This window comes from Nicotiana tabacum, chromosome 8 (genome assembly GCF_000715075.1).
Source record: "Nicotiana tabacum cultivar K326 chromosome 8, ASM71507v2, whole genome shotgun sequence".
In the NCBI taxonomy this organism is placed as follows: Eukaryota; Viridiplantae; Streptophyta; class Magnoliopsida; order Solanales; family Solanaceae; genus Nicotiana; species Nicotiana tabacum.
The window spans coordinates 84,872,032-84,893,945 of NC_134087.1; the positions used below are offsets into that span (position 1 = coordinate 84,872,032).

General features: G+C 35.1%; 2 protein-coding genes across 2 annotated transcripts; both read left to right on the forward strand.

Moving 5' to 3' along the window:
- The first annotated feature begins 6,231 nt into the window (after window positions 1-6,231).
- On the forward strand, window positions 6,232-12,585 carry LOC142163195 (uncharacterized). Its single transcript, XM_075220454.1, has 8 exons — window positions 6,232-6,417; window positions 6,505-6,813; window positions 6,892-7,227; window positions 7,443-7,769; window positions 8,115-8,478; window positions 8,593-8,819; window positions 9,346-9,411; window positions 12,313-12,585. The coding sequence occupies exons 1-8, from the start codon at window positions 6,232-6,234 to the stop codon at window positions 12,583-12,585; spliced, it is 2,088 nt and encodes a 695-aa protein (XP_075076555.1).
- Window positions 12,586-14,201: 1,616 nt separating this feature from the next.
- LOC107792106 (transcription factor TGA9) lies at window positions 14,202-20,290 on the forward strand. The gene is made up of 13 exons (XM_016614297.2): window positions 14,202-14,354; window positions 14,445-14,609; window positions 14,720-14,808; window positions 15,126-15,211; window positions 15,407-15,640; window positions 16,324-16,368; window positions 16,474-16,533; window positions 16,613-16,690; window positions 16,790-16,838; window positions 17,397-17,668; window positions 18,217-18,438; window positions 19,759-19,901; window positions 20,038-20,290. Exons 2-13 carry the CDS (start codon window positions 14,476-14,478, stop codon window positions 20,123-20,125), a joined length of 1,500 nt encoding a protein of 499 aa, XP_016469783.2. The 5' UTR covers window positions 14,202-14,354; window positions 14,445-14,475; the 3' UTR covers window positions 20,126-20,290.
- The last annotated feature ends 1,624 nt before the right edge of the window (window positions 20,291-21,914 follow it).

The window sequence follows — 21,914 nt, forward strand, 5'->3', positions numbered from 1 at the left end:
ATATTTTTTCCTTTTGGATTTTTGCACTTACATATAGTAAAAAAAAAGGAGAATAAAAAAAATGTCATACTGATTAGAAGCATAAATCATCTTGAAGAAAACAAGAAATACTTCACATCTTTATCTAGGTTGATTAATTACTTCTTTGAAATTTGGAAAACAAATCAGCTACTGAGAAAGTATACTTCATAATTTATGGTCGTATCATTTGAAGCAAACAGTGATTAGTATGACTACTAAAAGAGGTATTTTCGAGTATCCATTATCTACTGATGCTTGCTACCGACTTACCATTTTCAAGTATTTTATATGAATGATGCATAAACTACAACTGGTAAGTTGTTATCTATAATGTCACTTTTCAGGTAATATAAATGCTGAATTTATACTATATATGTGTTGTTACCTTATATGTTGTACTTTTGATAAATTTATTCACTAATTGCTTGGTTGAATTGAGTGAAGGAAAGTCATGGCATTAAATTAAATCTAATAGGTAGAGTATACCCCGAAAACAATAATATTTTTGAGAGAGACTCAATAAATATTATGACAATGATTTTATGATCCATTTAAACTCTAATAAATTTAGAAGAAATATTCTGACTACAAACGGTTGTATTTCATATAGATGCTACAAATAATTGATAAAGCTTTCCGCTGATTTGAGATTTGTACACTTATTTAAGAAAACAAATTTGATTTGTTAAGTTGCAAATTAGTTGTGTACAACTTTATTGGCATGTGATTGAAATTAAGGCTTGAGAATGAATCTCAATATTGTTTAGTCTATTATACCATTGATTGAGGGTAAGACATCGGGATCAAGTCCTGATGTAAGAATTGGGTTTGAATCCCAATTTATTATGGCCTAACATGCCTTTATATTGGTAAGATATTGGGTTTGAGCCCCATTGTACCATATTGATGATATAATGATGACTAAAGAAAAATAATATATTTTTCATGAAAAGGCATGAAGATTGTCCCACTTGATTAGCTCCATTCTTGAAGTGAATGTGGTAGCAGTGCATAATAAGTCTAAATGAAGACAAGTGGTTGAACAATGAATGTGAGCGTTCCAAATAATAATAATAATCATCAAAATGATTATAAAAGGAGAACAACACGGGTTCTCAAAATAGTCCCTCAAAATGTGAAGGCAATGTTTACCATCAAATTGGTATGAAGCACATCGCTGATTATGATCCATTCCTTGAAGAGAATGTGACTTGTGATAAGCATTGAGAATGCACACCCATTCCTAAAGGTGAATGTGGTAATATGTGATAAAAGTAATGAATAAAGACATGCAAGGCATAATTGGATGAATACCACACAACTCACATTTGAGGAAGGTCTGAGTGAAATAAAGAGAATAAATATTATTGTGTGGTTACATGAATATGTCATTGGTCTCATACATGTGATACGCCAAAATATTTTGGCATGCCTTATAAAAATTATTAAAGGCAAAATTAAAGTAAGAAATGATTTTGCTTATGATAATTTTGACCATGACAATTTATTATGATATAATTTTCTCAGTGAAGGAGACATTTACCATATGAATGGTATGATAAAAGATCTTGTAGTACAAAAGTTGTTAAGAGCTCTGGAAAAATTAATTTGTTACTATCCGGATGAATAAAATTATTCATGACATTGATATTGTAAAGTCTCAAAAGAAACTTTTTGAATTTCAAATGTATAAGTCAAAGTGATTGGCATATTGAGACTATAAATGAAAGGAAGATTGAATATCTTCATATTTTATAATCATACCGGATAAATATGAAAGATTACCCGATTTTCTCTCTATTTGTACTACACAAATATAAGCATGATGCTGGAATCATATGCCACAAGTAAACTAGAGGTTTACTAAAATAAATATTAGTTGGCATGACTGGTTGACCATCCCGGTTCAATTATGATGCGAAAAATAATTAAGAATTACATTGACATGTATTGAAGAATAGAAGATTCTTCAAGAATTCTCTTGTGCTGCTTGTTCTCATGATATACCAGTTAAGATTGGGATTGAATCCCTTGATTTCTGGAACGAATAAAAGGTGATAAATATATGGGCTCAGTCACCTGCCATGTGGACCGTTTACTATTATATAAATTTAATAGATACATCTATTCTATGGTCACATGTGCATTTGTTATCAACTTGCAATTTGGCTTTTGCAAGATGACTTGCTTTATTAGAGCACAGTTCCAACATATAAATTATGATGATTTATCTTGATAATACTGGTTTAAATCCAAGTTGGTTTAGCGAAAATTGTATGTCTCCAATTATAGCTAAATCATTAGTTGTGAGAACAAAACTCCCAAAAATAAAATTTGGTATGAGATGTATTATTTAATATACACCAGCACTTGTACGCATCTAGCCAAGTTATGAAAATTTCTCCCTATCACAATCGGTTCAGGGTCAGGAACCAAATAATTTCTATATAGAAATATGAATGTGCTATATGATTTAGTTATGCCACCACAATGCACAAAGATGGGTTCCCAACGAAGGTTGGGAGATGTGTTGGAGATTCCAACATTAGGGGGAGAAAATGGATAGCTGAGAAAGTGATACGTGAAATGAATTATTATGAATACATATAGATCCTCGTACAAGAAAATATGAACTTGAAGTTCAAGTGATAATTAATTTATAAATTATTGCCAGACGCATTTGCTGACCCAAAGCTAAATGTCATATTTCAGCTGCTAATGCTCCAAATAGAATAAAGTCCATGAGGGACAGAGTCGATGGCACGCATGAAGCGTAACAGACCAATCAGCTCCAAAGTAAAACTCCTTGAAGAAGGAGAGGACAAATATTCAAGATGGTCATAATAAGGAGGCAAGTGCTCTAGAAGAGCACCACGACATAACACTTCGTAAGACCTCATGTGAGAGGCTCAGGTACCTGAAAATAATGAGATAAAGAGATCTCAATAAGTTATGTCTTTATTGTGTAATAATTGAACCGATATAAAATGATTGTCGACGATATTGTTAATATAATGTAGCACTCAATATTATTAATATTGACGAGGATCATGAGCTCAAATCTGTCATAAAATTTGGACAGATAAATGATTGGCCAAATAAAAAATACGCAATAAAAATTGACTTCACTTGAAAAATGTGAAGTTGGGCGGATAGTCCCAACACCTATAAAGTCAATAGAGGTATAAATGTGTTCTTGTGCAAAAAAAAGTTCAAGTCGATAGACATAAAGACGATTTGTGACACAAAAAATTTTAGTAAATATCCTCACATTGATTATATGGAGACATGTTCTCTTATGGTGGATATAATCATTTCAGGTTTTACTCTGGCAGTACATGAAAACTTGATATGCATATAATGGAAATCATTGCAGGATTAAAATTGTTTCGAAGCATATTAATATTTCCAAGAAATTTATTAAATAAAGCTTCAAAAATTCTTATACGGATTGAAACAATCAGGGCGCATGTGGTATAATCGCCTGTGTGAGTACCTATTGAAAGAAAGGTACAAGAATGATTCAATTTGTCCTTGTATCTTTATAAAAAGATCTGGATTTGAATTTGTTATAATCTCTGTATATGTTGATGCTTCAGATATCAATACAACTCTCAGGCAGCTTCCTAAAGTAGTAGACTGTTTAAAGAAAGAATTTGAAATGAAAGATCTTGAAAAGACAAAATTTTGTCTTGGTCTACAAATTGAGTATATGAAAGATGAAATTTTTATCAATCAATCAGCATACACTAAAAAGATTTTAAAGTGATTTTATATGGATAAAGCACATCCATTTAGTACCCCGATGGTTGTGAGATCACTCGATAAATAAAGATCCATTCCGACCTCATGAAAATAATGAAGAACTTGTTGGTCCTGAAGTACTATATCTTAGTGTAATTGATGCACTAATGTATCTTGCTAACACTACAAGACATGACATAACATTTTCAGTTAATGTCTAAGCAAGATATAACTCTGCTCCTATAAGTAGACATTGGAGTGAAATCAAACACAAATTGTGTTATCTAAAAGGGACTACCAATGTGGGCTTATTTTATGGCAATGATTGCAATCTCGATCTTGTTGGTTATGCTGATGTAGAGTATTTATCTGACACACACAAGGCTTGATCTCAAACATGCTATGCGTTTACATGTGGAGGCACTGCCATATCTTGGCGATCGACTAAGTAATCAATCGTGGCTACTTTATCTAATCATGCTGAGATAATTGCTATTCATGAAGAAAGTCGAGAATGTGTATGGTTGAGGTCTATAATACATATTATTCGAGACAAATGTAGTTTGAAGTGTTACAAACTACCCACAATTTTGTATGAAGACAATACAACATGTATAGCCCAATTAAAGGGAGGATTCATAAAAAGGAGCTAGGGCAAAATATATTTCACCAAAATTATTTTTTATACATGATCTTCAAAAGAATAGCGATATCAATGTGCAACGGATTCGTTCAAGTGATAATATGGCTGATTTGTTCACCAAATCTCTACCGACGTCAACCTTAAAGAAATTAGTGTACAAGATTGGGATGTGAATGATCAAGGATGTGAATTGATGCTCTTATCAAGGGGAGTTAATACGCGTTGTACTCTTTTTCCCTTACTAGGTTTTGTCCCACAGAGTTTTTCCTTGCAAAGTTTTTAACGAGGCAACCAAAAAGCGTATTTCTAAACATGTGTACTCTTTTTCCTTCACTAGGATTTTTTCCCATAAGATTTTTTTCTAGTAAGATTTTAACGAGGCACATTATCTATGGACATCCAAGGGGGAGTGTTATGATAAATATCACATTATGGTGGATGTCTACTCTTCTTCCATGATCTTCATCTCAAATGCTTAATGACATATTCAATGACATATTTTGTATGTTCAATGATATATTCCATGACATATTTTCTTCACTTTTTATGCCTATATAAAGGCCTTGTAATAGATAGGAAAATATACACAATTGAAGAAGAAAATCTCTTCCTTCTCTCTATCTCTATTTCTTGTTCATGTTTTACTAAATTGCTTTTATTTCATAACATTTCTATATTTTTCTTCGGCACGTAAAAAACTCCAAATTACCCTAGTCCCTCCCCTCCCCACACGACTTAGAAGTTTTTTTTCCTAATAAAAAATTATTGTACTTTTCCAGTTTTCAAACTGAGGTATCAAATTTGCAGAATTCAAAGAAGGGGATGGGCTGAAGGTGATTTTTCTCACTTTGCTCTGCCTCTTTAGCAGTGAAGAAAAGAAAAAAATATTTATTTGCACAGGACGTCTGTACAAAATCAATTAATACACTATATGTCTATCAAAAATAATTTTTTAATACTTAACCATGAATAAGTGATATGTAGTATTCATTTTAGTAAGTACTTTAAATTGTTTTATTTGCTGCAAACATCATATGCATGTACATATGTCTTGTAAAAAGTATCTCGTTAGAACTTCAAATCTTTTATTTCTCTAGCTTTTATTGTCTTTTTTGTGAAATAAAACTAATTGCTTATTGAATAATCCATTTTAACATGATACTTCTATCAAAATTTTGCTCTATTCAAATTCATTTCATTCTTATAATTGGTAAAAAAAATTATTTGGTGGTCTTTTTATTAGTATATACAACCAAACCATGGAAATTAAAGTTCAAATTTCGGTACGGACAAATACTATGATATTCTTTATTAAGATTAGTAGTTAGCTTAAAACAGCTTAGTAGCTAAATTGGGCAGTTGGGTGGTTAGTTAGTTAAGTTGTTAGTGGGGTTGGTTGACAGTTGGATATGAGCTGTCCAATTAGTTAGTCATTACACTTAATTATAAATAGAGTTGTACAGTAGTTCGTTAATATCAATACAACAGTAGCTTCTCTCTCAAACTCACTCTCTGCACCTCCATAGATGACCTAAGAAACGATGCTCTATACAGTGAGAAAATCAACATTGTATCAGAGCGATGATTCGATTGCATGCTCGTTGTGAGTTTTTTTTCAGTAATCAATTTCGTGGTTAGCTCGTCTTCAATTTCTTCTTCGTTACGAGATTTCTCTGTTGTACGACAGTGGCGAATGATGATGAAGTTGGAGAGAAAATTGATCATACACATCCTTTGTATGTTCATCCTTCTAATACACCTGGTTCGATCTTATCTCGGTGAAATTAACTGGATATGAGAATTATGGACTTTGGCAAAGGTCAATGTGCATTGCACTACAAGCTAAGCGAAAACTAGAGTTCGTGATTGGTACATGTAGAAAGGATCGATTTAGGACTGAATTGCATGAGGATTGGGAAACCTGTAACGCGATTGTCCTGTCTTGGATCATGAACACTGTATTGCCGGACCTGCTTAGTGGAATTGTGTACGCATCTAGCGCTCATTTGGTTTGAACGGATCTAATGGAGTATTTTGATAAGGTGAATCGTGTTCGCATCTTCCAATTACATAGAGAGATTGCCATAATTTTGTAGGGGACTGACTCAGTATCAACCTATTTCACCAAACTGAAGGAACTTTGGGCAGAATATGATGCTCTTATTCCTTCTCCTGGCTGTGACTGTCCTAAGTCGAGGGACTACATTGAGCATTTGCAGCAACAGAGATTGCTTCAATTTCTCATTAGTTTAAATGAGTCATATAAGCATGCTCACATACAAATACTTATGAAGACAATAGAACCCATCTTCAATCAAGCATATGCTATGATTATAGAAGATGAGAGTCAAAGGTCACAACATTTTCCACCTTTGACAGGGAAGATTGATCCCATGGCTGTGCATGTAGGTCGTGGACAACCATATAAAGGAAAAAAACCTTATTTGCAATGTGAGTAATGCAATATGAATGGGCATTTGAAGGAGAATTGTTACAAGTTGATTGGCTACCCGGCTGACTTTAAGGCAAAGAAGAAGTTTGTTGTCAATAATGCAGTTGGGAACAATGTGGCAGATAAGAAGTCTCAGGTAGTGAAAAGTGAGGTTGCTGGTAAATCTTCAAAAGGTGGATATTTCTTCACAGAAGAGCAGTACAATCATATTCTTGGCATGCTGAATAGGAACAAGAATGCTATTGCACCTCAAGTCAATTTGGCAGGAATTGCCCCATATTTTATGGCAGACTTAGGCACTACTGAGTGGATTGTAGATTCTGGTGCCTCTCACCATATTACTGCTTCACTTAACACCTTAATAAATGTTAGTGAATTGAGTTCTAAAGAAGAAGTTCATTTACATAATGGAGCTAAATCAAATATAACACACATATGAATTGCTGAATTCCTTGAAAATATGAAGGCTAAAGATGTGTTATATGTTCCAGATTTCTGATACGATCTGTTGTCTGTATCTAAACTGTACCAAAAGTCTCTCTTGTGTTGCCCTGTTTTTTCCTGTTTTTTGTATTTTTCAAGACCTCTCTCACTGGCAAGGTGAGGGGTATTGATAAAGAGCAAGGAGGTTTATACATTGTGAGGAAAAAGAATAATCAAAATAGTGTGAAAAATCTAATGACGAGTGCAATAGTACAAGGAAAAACAATATACAATAGTCTTTGGCATCAAAGGCTGGGGCATGCTTCAATCAAGACTATGAAGCACATGTCATTCCTATGGGATAAAGTTTTAGATGTAGCTACTAATAAAGATTATTCTATTTGCCCACTAGCTAAGCGAAGCAAGTTAATGTTTCCTACTAGTCATACTGTTAGTGAAAAGCCTTTAGAACTGATTTACATCGATGTATGGGGTCCTTATGGATACCTACTCATGATAGAAAGCATCTTTTCCTTACTATAGTAGATGATCATACCAAATTTACATGGGTCTACTTGTTGCAAATGAAGAGTGATGTTGCTACTCTACTAAGGTTGTTTCTCCCATTACTAAAGACTCAGTTTTCTACTGTTATTAAAGTGGTTAGAACTGACAATAGAACAATTTTTTTTAACAAAGTGTGTACTGATTTGTTAAATTCATATGGTATAATTTACCAAAGCAGTTGTGTGTATACCCCTCAGTAAAATGGGATAGCTGAGGGAAAACACAAGCACATTTTAGACATTGCTCGAGCATTAATGTTTCAAGCTCAAGTTCCAAACTAGAAACTGGAGAGAATATGTCGAGGGGGTTATCTACTTGATTAATAGGCTGCCTACTGATGTTCTACAAGGTAAATCACCTTATGAATTATTGCATGGAAGGCCACCATCTCTTGATCATTTGCGAGTGTTTGGATGCCTTTGCTATGCCACCACTAGTGTCAGAAATGACAAGTTTGATGCAAGGGCAAGAGCAACAGTTTTCTTAGGATATTCCACTACTCAAAAGGGTTACAAACTCTTAGATCTCAGCAACAACAAGTTTTTTATGAGCCGTGATGTTGTTTTCAAAGAACACATATTTCCCTTTGCTAAGCCAACTGAAGCTCACTTGTTTGTTTCTGATTTTTGTCCTGTCTTTGATGTAGCCCCTGAGAGGGGGGGGGGGGGATCTCTTGACACTCAGGTAGCTCATCAATAGAACAATCAACAAGCTCATGGGCATCAAGATGTGCACAATATAGATGCAGATGCAGCAACATATGCAGTAGATGATGTGCACAGTATAGATGCAGATGCAACAATAGATGTAGTATATGCAAATTCACCTGCACATGCTGATACAGTTCCTAATCAAGCTGATATTGATTCTGTTGAACATGAACATCTTGACAATGTTGAGTCTGAAGAACTGGCTGAAATACTTGATAGTGTACCATCAACTGATAATTCTAGAGATGAAGTTCCTGATGTCAGCTCAATAGACACTAACCTAAGGAGGTCTGGTAGAACTACTAAAGCACCACTTTGGCTTGAAGACTATGTTACAACAGAAAAATAGAAGGACATTGCATATCCATTATCAAACTACAATTCTTATCACAAGTTGTCTGCATAAGGCAGGAAGTTAGTAGCAAACATCTCAGCAATCATAGAACCACAAACATTTCAGGAAGCTTCAAAGGATGAGAGGCGGATAGAACCGGGAGATCAATGCTCTAGAAGACAATAACACATGGGAGATAGTTGATCTTCCCAAAGGCAAGAATGCAATTGGATCGAAATGGGTATACAAGGTAAAATACAAAGCTGATGGTGAAATTGAGAGGTTCAAAGCAAGACTAGTTGCAAAAGGCCACAACCAAAATGAGGGATTGGACTATCATGAAACATCCTCACTAGTCACTAAAATTGTGATAGTCAGGTCTGTTATTGCATTGGCAGCCTCAAGGAATTGGAACATTTTTCAAATGGGTGTGTATAATGCATTTCTACAGGGAAACTTGTTTGAGGAGGTTTATATGGAGCTTCCTCAAGGATTCAGGAGACATGGGGAGACAAAGGTGTGAAAACTAGTGAAATATTTGTATGGTCTGAAGCAAGCTTCAAGACAGTGGAACATAAAACTGTCAAGGGCTTTAGTTGATGCAGGCTATTGTCAAAGCTTATATGACTATTCTATGTTTACTAAGAAAGAAAAGGGTGACATGGTGGTGGTGTTAGTATATGAAGATGTCACGACCCAAACTGAAGGGCCATGACTAGCACCCAACCACACTTGCCGAGCACCAACGTACATTTCATCTAACCTTCATTATTATCTTTTAGGGCTGACGAGATCAATATAAATGGTAGACCTAGATCATGGACAACCAGCAATAAAATATGACGGCATGAACATACATAGCAGGGGATGACCAGACAATCAAGAAACTACATATAAGGTATGAGCTACCACGCTACTATGAAAGACTATACAACAAAAACTAGCCGACAAGGCATACCAAACTATACATGAGCCGACACCTGTCTATGAGCCTCTAAAAGAACATAAGTGTTGCAACATAGCCAGAACAGGGCCCCGACATACCCATAATGTCTATAACAAAAATTGCATACCAAGACCAAGGCAAGTCCGGAGAAGGGATCTCGCCAATCACCGTTGAACTGGACAGTCTACTGTGGTGGGGGAGCTGCACCTGCCTGTCTATCAGGACCTGCAGCACGACATGCAGCGTCCACAAATAAAAGGACGTCAGTACGAATAAAGTACTGAGTATGTAAGGCAAGGAACCATAAATACGATCAGTAATGTAAGCAAGGATAGAGAATATACAACCTGTAACATCTTAGTACCTCTGAGGGCTACTTACATGAAATGCATGATACATATCTATAAATACATAAACCTTTAAAGCATTCGCCTCTGTGGGCATCATCATCATCATATCGTACCCGGCCATAATAGGCTCGGTAGAATCGTACTCGGCCACGTGGAGCTCGGTAAAACCCAACTGATCAGTGGTTGCACAATAGGTGCCGTACCCGGCCAACTATAGCGTGGCTCGGTAGAGTAAAATAGATACATATATATAATGCATGCTCGACTCATGGAATCACATTCTAAACCTTTCGGAGTGACATAAGGTCGGTATCCTCTATACGCGTTATTAGGACTAACTCTTCACTATGAACCTTATAAGAATTAGGAAGTACCAATAACATTTATAACATAAGAATAAGAGAAGCAATATTAACATCAATCGTTCCATAAGAGGGAAAACAATGTAAGTACTGCTAGCTTCTAAGAGTAGAGTATCTTTGGAAGCTCGTTCATTACATTATGTACAATTGGAGTCGTGCAAAAGAAAGAAAGGGATAGTCTCACATACCTTGTATATACTGTCCCAATCTCAAGCTATGCAATTGTCAAAACTCCTTAGTCTACAATAAGAGAAACGATACTATCGTTATCATTTAAGCGTCATAACTATTATGTATCGACCACAACCTATTTTACGATGAAACGGACAACACCTCCCCTATATATATGACCTCACACCATTCAAAACAATCACCAAACAGCCCAAACAACATCAATAATAAACATATTGAGCCTCCCAAAATAGTCCACACACAGCCTAATCACTCCATACATACGACGACCACCGTAGTCGTGTCAAACAACCTGGAAATATTACGAATAACTATCAGCCCATAAACCTACATATATATGGTGTTTCTACACCCTTCCTCCTCCAAAACTCCACAAGATAGTAGTAAAATACGCAGCCCAACAACAACGCAAAACAGTCCACAAAACAATAACATTACTACCAAGCCTTTCGATATATATCTCACAAGTTCTAGCTTCAATGGCTTAGCCGCAACTTGGATAATCTTAAATACATATAGAGTAAGAGGTTCCTTACCTTTATACAGAAAGAACAACTCCAATTTTACCTTAAATTTCCATGAAATATCCCTCAAATGCTGCCACAACAACAACAAAGCGAAACTAGCGATCAATTAGTGTTTTTCGGCACTAGAATCGCTTTAGAAGGCTTGAAATCACCTAGGATTGATATTAAGAACATGAGGGAGTATTTACAGAACATAAACCCTTTAAAACCACCTCCCACACGAGCTGGAACGACACAAAAATGAGCAACAACAAGAAGAACAAGAGACTTACTAGCGCCACGGAATTCCCGACACTTGATTTGTGTTGTTTGCCCTTTTTGGGTCTTGAATCTTGAGAGAACCTTGAGAGGATGTTCCTAGGGTTCTAAGGTCTGAAAATAGTGAAAAGAAATGACTTAAAACGGGTTGGAGTCATCCTATATAGGTCCAAATATCTTAAACCGCCTTAGTGGGCCCCATAGAGAGGTGCTTGGCGCAGTCTCGCGAAAACGTGAATATCTCTCTACTCCGAGATCGTATCGATGAACGGTTTAATGCGTTGGAAACTAGACTCATAGATCTTTAATTTGGTTGGTAGATCACCCCGTAATTCCTTGTAAATTATGAGAAAAGATTAGAAACATTTGACCTAATGTTTAAGTAAAATTATGAACCTAAGTTGCGACAACTTTTGTCGACTTTTGTTTCATAACTCGTTTGACTTCAAAACTTATGATACGGATATTATATGATTAAAATACCTTAATAAATGACCTCTTGAGTGAATTAAGCACCGCTAGATTACCTGAAAATACGAGTTACAACATCCTTGATTCGTTTAACTTCTAATACTGGTTAATCACCCTTATACACTCTTGTATCACTTAAGACCAATAGGATTGACTTCTTATCATCTCAAAGATAATTCCTTTTTGGATTTATGTTAACTAATATATGGCATGAACTAACACATGTGGATATGGGTTGTAACATTGAAGCCCAGTTTGGCCACAGGTAGCTGTGATAGTCTAATTCAATAGACCAAGAGAGTATTGCATCAGAAGTTTAAGGTGAAAGATCTTGGAGAATTGGAGTTTTTTCTGAGGATAGAAATGCTGAGATCACACAAGGTAATCCTATTGAACCAAAGGAAATATGCATTGCAACTGATATTAGACTTAGAACTGGGAGGAGCCAAACCAGTCTCAACACCTTTGGACACAAATCAGAAGTTCACCTCAATAGAGCATGACAAACATTTGGGTGTTTCAGGGGATGAGCCATTAGAAGATGTGACAGCCTACCAGAGATTAATAGGAGGTTATTGTACTTAACAATCACAAGGCCAGACATCAGTTTTGCAATACAAACACTGAGTCAATTCATGCAAGCTCCAAAGAAATCACACTAGGATGCATCATTAAGGATTGTGAAGTATGTAAAACTGGAACCAGCAATGGGAATAATGATGAATAGTGGAGCAGCAGACAACCTTACTTGTTTCTGTGATGCAGATTGGGCAGCATATCCCAACACTAGTCAGTCACATGATTCCTGGTTAAGTTTGGGGACTCTCTGATATCTTGAAAGTCAAAGAAACAACAAACTGTATCAAGGAGCTCAGCTGAAGCAAAATACAGAAGTCTAGCTGCAGCAACTTCAGAAGTAGTTTGGCTCTTAGGGGTATTTGCAGAATTGGGAGTGCAGATCAAGCAGCCTGTAGACATGTTTTGTGATAGCAAAGCATCACTTCAAATTGCAGTAAATCCTATCTTTCATGAACGAACTAAGCACATAGAGATCAATTGCCACTTTATAAGAGACAAAATCAAGGAAGAAAAGTTGAAAACACATTATGTGGGGACTAGAGATCTACAAGCACACTTGCTGATAGAATGGCTTGGGAGAATTTAACATTTGTACTTGTTAGGCAAGCTAGGAGTGCTCAACATTTTACACCCTCCAGCTTGAGGGGGAGTATTAAGATTAGTAGTTAGCTTAAAACAACTTAGTAGCTAAATTGGGCAGTTGAGTGGTTAGTTAGTTAAGTTGTTAGTGGGGTTGGTTGACAGCTGGATATGAGCTATCCAATTAGTTATTCATTAGATTTAATTATAAATAGAGTTGTACAGTAGTTCGTTAATATCAATACAACAATAACTTCTCTCTCAAACTCACTCTCTGCACCTCCATGGATGAGCTAAGAAACGAAGCTCCATACAGTGAGAAAATCAACATTCTCTTTTTAATGTGCTTAAATATTACTCATGAACATAATTATACGATACATTAAAAAAGAAAAAAGGAAAACACCTTCAACCAAAACCATCACAAGGGTCATCACAAGTTTGGTGGTCTTTGTGTTAGTACTTGCAACTCTGAAGCGCAGTAGAAAAGGGCGAATGAGAAACAATAGGCAGTTAGGTCCAGTGGGTTTCTGCAGCCAAAGAGCCCACGCCAATGTCTTTTTCCTTTCTTGTATTATAAAGATTTGTTTTGTGTTTTTTCACTAAACATAAATATTTTTTTTTGTCTTCAAACCCCACAACAGGCTTTAGAGACAGGTTTGCAAGGACAAGCTTTTCTGGACCATGGATGAGTTTCAAATCTGATACCATTGATTACACAGGAAGAGGGAGATAAAAGCCACCAAAAAAAGAAAAAAGAATAATCAGACTAATTTTTCTTCTTAAATAAGAAGAGAAAGAAAGCAACAGCTAGAATAAAGACCAATAAAAGATACTTCCTCAATTATAGTTTTTGTGTCATAGAAATGTTATGTAAAAAGTCTTATAATCATATAAATATGCGGATATATTTACGACCATAAGTTTTTTTTTTTAAAACTCCATACTTATTTAAACTTTGCCACATACAATAAAAAGGACGAAGTAAAAAAAAGCTGTCGACATATAGTAGAAAGAATGGACCCTCTTGTTGGCGGCTCCTGTTTAGATAGATAGACAAGTGTTATATATATGTCTATGTGTACACACATATTATGCTTTGACAAGAAATCTTTGATCTTTATTGCTCCTCACTTCCTCTTTAGGCTTTAGTTTCTTATTTAGTTTTTGGTCCAGAAGAAGAATTAGAAACAGAGGTAGAATAATCCAACAAGCTATATAGCAACTTTCTTTGATTTTCTAATAGTACTTCATGAAAACTAACATCTTTTAATATATTCTCTCAGAAGCCCAAGAATGGTCTGAAAAGGTGTTTGCATGGCAAGTCAAGGAATTGGAGAGACTGGTTTAACAAACTCAGGACCATCAAATCACCATAATATGCCTTATGCCGTTTTTAGGGGGCTAAATCCTGCTAGCACAATTAGCTTCATCTATCATTCTACTCCCAAGTAAGTGTATATTCTTGTGATAAATTCTGTTTCTTGTTTCTTTTTTCCTCTTAAATTTTAACATTTAAGTCTGTTCCAGCTTGTTTTAACATGTTTTTTTTTTGCTATAGTAATCCAGAAGGAACTTTTGATTTTGGAGAGCTAGAAGAAGCTTTTGCACTACAAGGATTTAAGATCAATAATGATGAAGCTAAAGCATGTATGGTTTTTATCTCTCTCCTTTTCTGACGTTTGCAATGTAGAGTGGTTATGGAGTTTGAATATGTCAATGGAAGTCTGATTTAAGGGGCTTACCATTTTCAGTACAATAATCATTCAAGGCAAAGGACTTGAATGGCGTGGGGTTTCAAACAAGGAAACATATACTCCTTTGCATGATTTACTGACTCCATAACTTCAGCTAAAAAGGAAAAAAAAAGGGGGGATTAGGTTCCTCCACTTAATGATGTTTGATCTTGAAATTCTTTTCTTTTTTGTGATGATCCTTAAAGATTTTGCTTTTGTGATTCTGTGCAGCTTTATATGCAGCAACCACAGGGAAGCCTGCTGCAACTCTGGATATGTTTCCTTCTTGGCCTATGAGATTCCAAGATACCCTAAAAGTACTTCCTTTTTGTGCTTATCCCTTCTTCTTTGACCATATTGTTTTTAAATTGTCCTTTGTGCAATATAATTAAGCTTGGACTTTAACTCAAAATAGGTATAACTCTTTTGTAAGGTTAATATTAATATTAATAAAGGGGAGATGATTTCGCAAAACAGTTAATATTTTTTCTTGGCTTTATCTTTACATACAGGAAAACTCAAAATCAAGAGAAGAAGAGAGTAGTGAATCAGGTTCATTTTCAAGTAGAGCTCAAGCCCATTTGGAACCAGAATCTCCTATCAGTAGAAAAGCATCCTCAGAACAAAATCAACTTCAGATAACACAGCAGCAGCAGCAGCTTCATCAAGAGATGTCAAGTGATAATAATCCAAGAACTGGAAATTTACAAACTGAATTAGCTTCCAAGCCCAACAATATGGAAAAGGTTCTTTTTCTTTTCTTTTCACAATTTGCTAATCTCCTGTGCTATTATCACAATATCCCAAGATCTCAGGAAAAAGGTGGCCTCTTTAGTCTGGCTCATAATTAACTCTATTCCTTTCACTGTTTGTATAGATACAATCCCAAATCCCAACAACTGCAAAAGAATACACCAAAGACAGTTTTTATTTTTCTGAATGATTCTCTGATTTTACATTCTGACATGAGATGAGAAAAAAGAGAGAATCTTTACGGTATTTATACTGTTTGTCCTTTTAACTTTATGGACTTATCATACCTGTAGTTTAAGTTTCTGATAATAACATCTTATTCTTCTCTCATCCCCAGAACTGTAGTTAACTCCTTGTCCTTGAGGTATTTAATCTTTCTTGGAACCATAAAAACCAAATTCAGCCATGGATTAGCTCATGTAAACATCAAATGTTATTTTTAGTAATAAATAAACTGGAGAGTGTCTATCAAAAAATCATAGTCTTCCGCCTTTTTTGACACGTTATACCTTTTAGTAATTGCTTAACAAATTCAAAAGGACATAAAATAAATAAATACGGGGAAACGAACCAACTCACGCTATTGAAGTATTCGCTTTTTGAATATGTCTATTTTTTCTAGATAATCAACAACAGTAATATAAAATTAGTTTTTTTCTTTTGATATATGTTGTAGAGAAAGGGTGCTGGTTCAACCTCAGAGAGGATGGCTGATCCTAAGGTGGCTGTCTAGCACTTCCAATTAATTAAACTTGTTTTTCTGAAATTAGACCTTTTTAAAATTATTAAAGTCTTTTTTTATTTCTTTTTTTTTTTTTTACTGCAGACATTGAGACGTTTAGCACAAAATAGAGAAGCAGCAAAGAAAAGCAGGCTAAGGAAAAAGGTAGGACGATTTTCTTGCTTCCCATTGTAGAGTCAAAATACAGCCAATTTAGTTTGTATTAACATTATAATTTGTGCAGGCTTATGTACAACAGTTAGAAACAAGCAGGATAAGACTTTCTCAGCTAGAGCAAGAACTTCAACGGGCTAGATCTCAGGTTGAAAATATAACTCATCTTTTTATTTTTTATTTTAATATAGAATAATAAATGCAAGTGGGTATTTAAAGATTTTCTGCTGACTGTTGTGGCAAACAGGGGATTTTCTTGGGAGGAGGTACTGCTGCTGGTGCCAACATCAGCTCTGGTAAATTTTGAACTACTGTTATTCATTTTCTCAAACAACCCATCGTTTAAGAGCCACCGGGAAACATGGTAATTTTGACTTATACACATCAATAATGTAATTAATTTATATCCTATCAATATATTTTAACTCGTTACAGCAACATTATTTTTTACTTTATTTTGCATGTTGGGTTTTTGTAATTCTTGCTAGTAGTAGCATACAAAACAACTTGAGTTTGACTTCAGAAAGTTTGTCCCTTTCTTTTGTCAAAGGACATTACGAATTGCGTAGATAGTCAGAGTAGTCCAGTGTAAATGTGTCGAAATTGTTTGACTGAATACATCTCCTGAGATTTTAATTTTATTCACATATTTTCTACTCGTATTAGTTAAAGAAAAGTGAAATAATAGCTAAAGGATAATCTGATAGACAATATCCCACCAATATTTAAAAATTGATTAATTAATTGAAAAATAAGTTATGACTTGATAAACTAATTTCCTTTGCTAAAAATTAGTTCCTCAGTATAAGCACAGAGAGATTGAGATGCGTTGCATACTATTATCTTTTTGGCAGGTGCTGCACTATTTGACATGGAATACTCAAGGTGGTTGGATGATGATCACAGGCACATGTCCGAGCTCCGAACTGCATTACAAACACATTTATCAGATGGTGATCTTAGGTTAATAGTTGATGGATATATAGCTCATTACGATGAAATTTTCAGCCTCAAGGGTGTGGCAGCAAAATGTGATGTATTTCACTTAATTACTGGAATGTGGACAACTCCAGCTGAACGCTGCTTCCTTTGGATGGGTGGTTTTAGGCCATCTGAACTTATCAAGGTAAGTGTTGCATGCAATTTGGTAAGAATGCGTTCCTTATTATTTGTCCTACTCCTAACCTGTGGTTGGATAATTTTCTTGACACCTCTTCTAACGCTGCAAAAGTAGAGGAGCTTGTATAATGTTACAAAGTAAAGATTCTTTTCTTAAAGAAAATGACAAATAAAAATTCTCCCTTCAGTGGACAAAATTGATTTAGGTGGTTCAGCAGTATTGTTTCAAGTCCTGTAGTAGGTTCCTTTAATTCAATGTTCTGTATTATGTAACTTGATTTAGTTTATATACATTGAACAATAAATACTTTTATAGTATCAGTATAATTTTACTTGTCTGTCTTATTTTCTAGGTAAATAGTTTCACTTACCGTAAAAAGTTACGTAACATATATAGTTATCTTTTAGGTGATCTTTATATGCCTTACAACAATAGTCCCATTTTTATACGACGGTCGTGGCAGGATTTTCCAACTGAATAGAAAATCAATTAGCACCTGAAAGGCTATACTTTTGTTGTTTCTAATCATATGATTTTTGTGTAAATGACCACAGATGTTGATTGGACAATTGGACCCTTTAACAGAGCAGCAACTTATGGGAATTTACAGCCTCCAGCAATCTTCCCAACAAGCAGAGGATGCCCTTTCCCAGGGATTGGAACAATTGCAACAATCTTTAGTTGATACTGTTGCAAGTGGTTCTATCAATGATGGGATGCATCATATGGCTCTTGCATTAGGCAAGCTTTCCAATCTTGAAGGATTTGTTCGTCAGGTAACATTAGTGTAAATCATCAGTCAGTCCTGAATTTATCTAGCATATTCATTTTTGTCTGTGCGGATTTTAAGTGCATTTATGTCATAGACCGATTCACCTATTGCTTTTGGTTCGAACTATATCAAATCTAAAAGGTTTAGTACATAGTTATATTTGCACCTATCGTCACAAACGAGTCATAGTACAGTATTACTGTTTTTTACTCCTCATAAGTGATAACATGACAGATCATTACCATCCCTTAAAGAGTTAGGATTTTATTCGAAAAATGTAGCAGCATCAAAAGCCCTTTTTAATAGTATGAAATAATGAACTCACTCTAGAAGGAGATAAGAGTGGGGAAAAAAGATATTCCATTGGTAGGGACATTTTTCTTTGTTAAGATACCTAATAGGAAGAGGATGTAACGACTCAATGCAATAGATTTTCGAAAGTGACTTGTAACTAGTATTATATTGAACTTGTTGGCATGTTTTGTCACAGCACTCTCATTTGGTTCCATTGAAGATCTTAATGAAATTCCTACTACATTGGTCCCCACAATTGAAATAATTGGCAAGCCATAGGGGCGGAGCTAGAAGGCCGAATTCATTAGCTTTTGCTTAAATAGTGTATTTGTGGCAAGAAATTTTAAATATATCCAAATATTTGATCTAGAACCCAATTATTAGCACTTGAAATCATTTTTTTAAAATTCAGAACCCATAAAGTTGAAATCCTGACTCTGCCTCTGCCCTTTGGCCTTGATAGATGCCCCTTTAGACCTGGGATTGTGACTTTGTTATATATTACATTAAAGATATCTAATTAATTCTTGGCATGACTTATCCTTTTCTTTCTCATTTGATTCCATTTCAAGCACCAGAAGGATAATAAAACTCTGGTTTGCAGATAAAGAAAACACGCATGCTTGATTTGATCAGTCTTAAATTATTATCATATTTTATGTAACCCTTAATTTCATTATCTAATTATCTGAAAGTGATGCCTGTGTAAATATCATGTCAACATATTACTATAGTTCAAAATAATGGACAAAATACTAGAAATTATTTGATGATTGGAATATTCCAATGTATCTCATACAACTATACAAGACAACTTGAAGACTTTTAAACTAATTTCCACCATTTTAAGCATTATTTTAAAGATTATGACCAAATTGCCTGACTTACGGGTCCACTTCAAACTTCTAGTTGATTGTTTTTGTTTTGATAGATGATCAATTATCAAATTTTTGTCTCCATTGTCTTTATCATTCGATTTAGAATATATGGTAGCTTGACTTCTTTTTTGTTCGACTAATCTTAATTTCAGGCCGATAATTTGAGGCAACAAACATTGCATCAGTTACATAGAATATTGACAGTTAGGCAAGCAGCGCGATGTTTCTTGGTGATTGGGGAGTATTATGGTCGTTTACGAGCCCTAAGTTCTCTATGGTTATCTCGTCCACGAGAGTAAGATTCTATAATCTTTGTAATGAAATTTTTTGTCATTACAGAAATTGGACAATTAGGAAAAAGAATCAATATCTGAATGAAGTTGGTCTTCCAAATTAGTATTGTAATCTTTTTTTAATTATATATGATTTAGGACACTGATCGCAGATGATACTTCTTGTCAAACAACAACGGAGTTACAAATGGTACATTCCTCTCAGAACTACTTCTCAAATTTCTGATCAGATTACTCTTGATGATGATCAAATTGTATTTCTGAGAGCTACGTACTTAGATGAGTAGGATTTTTTTTTCTTTTCATTTATTCTTTTTGTTGTTAGCTTCTTGATATCTCCATGTCGTTATTACTGAGTTGTCTTGTAAATGTAAAGAATCAAGTTTATGTGCATGAGGAAGTTACCTCTAGGGTAAAGATGGAAAAAATTGAGCAATAAGCGTGTGATAATAGGATATTAATATTAAGCACCTTTATTTTCTTAGTGGAATAGGAAAAGAGAGAAAGAAGGGAGTGGGGGTAAGGGAGGGGATTAGGGGCGTTCGCAAAATTTTTCGTAAGCGGTGTCGATAATTTTAAAAAGTGAATAAATAAACAAATATAACATAGATGCTATATTTTAAAAAAAGATTCAATTTATATCAATAAAACACAATATATTATAATATTATAACTTTTCTCGACGAGTTTTTACTTTTTTGAAAATTATTCATAAAGCGTCATAGTACTATATATATATAAGGCATCACACAATCTCTCATATTTAAATAAATTTCAAAGAACTTAAAATTTCTTTCATTGCGTAGATATGATTCGCCTAATTGATTTTTTCTTCCAAGTTAAATAAATTTCAGATGATAAACTTGCTTAATTTTGAAAGTTAAAAGATTTTATCTTCAAGAAAAAGAAAAGGAAAGAAAAAGATGTAGCAAAATACATATAGGAGCTCCTGAGCTTCGAACCCCTTACCTACCCCGTTCATACTTGGCTTCTTAGCCACTAGACCAAGATGCATTTCCTTTGCAATAATGTTTGTTTTATTTTAATAACGGCTATTTATAATATTATAAATTTAATAATATATATATTTAATTAGATTTTCTGGCGAAGCGGTGTCGGATGACACCGCTTGCGCAAAATGTGCATCCGCCCCTGGAGGGGATGGAGTAGAGGAGATTCAGTGGCTGAGTAAGAGTAATACCGTTGAGCTCGGATCAACTCAGTAATTTTTGTTTAGATTCTAGTATATTTTTCAGAAAAAATATATAAATATTTAATTATAAATCAATAACTAAAAAGAGTTATAGATTTGTTGACAAATTCAAAATTCATAAACCAAATTCTAATACTGCCTCTAGAGGGATTGCATATTCAAGTATGGCACACACGTAGCAACTGTTACGCGGCGCCTTCCTGAGATTTCTTGGAAGGGCGACGTAAGGCTAAACAACTGATGTCAGTGCAGTTACTGTCCGCCAACTGAGGTCCCCTCCGTACGCTAGACTAGATTGTCAGTGTCGTACGGGAAAACCAATATCAAGAGCAATTGAGAGAAGAGAAATGAGAATTGAGAATAAAAGAAAACTTGATTGCATTAATGAAAGCTATTACAAAAAGCAACGCGGTGTCGAGGGGGAGAGACACCAGTACAGAAAATTGTTTGCTTGCTAGAAAGTTTGATTGCTTGATCCCCCCTAATAATGCTTAAAAAAAAATCCAAAGCTACAAGACTAGACTTGATTAAGCTAGAGAAACATAATGGAAGTACATGGAATAAAACTACTCTATATTTACAATGAAAAAGACTTAGTTTTCTACAAGGCAGAAACATGTCCGTTGTCAGCAGCAGCGCCTTTGGCATCACGGTCGGCGCACGTGGCGCTGTTGGCATCTGCCTGCAGCTGGGCGCTGGCGATGGATATCGGTGGGGCGACAGAGGCACATGCGCGCTTGTCACTTGGCACGGCCAAGACCACGGGACCGTCCGTGGCGCTAGGCGTTGGGAGGCTTACTAG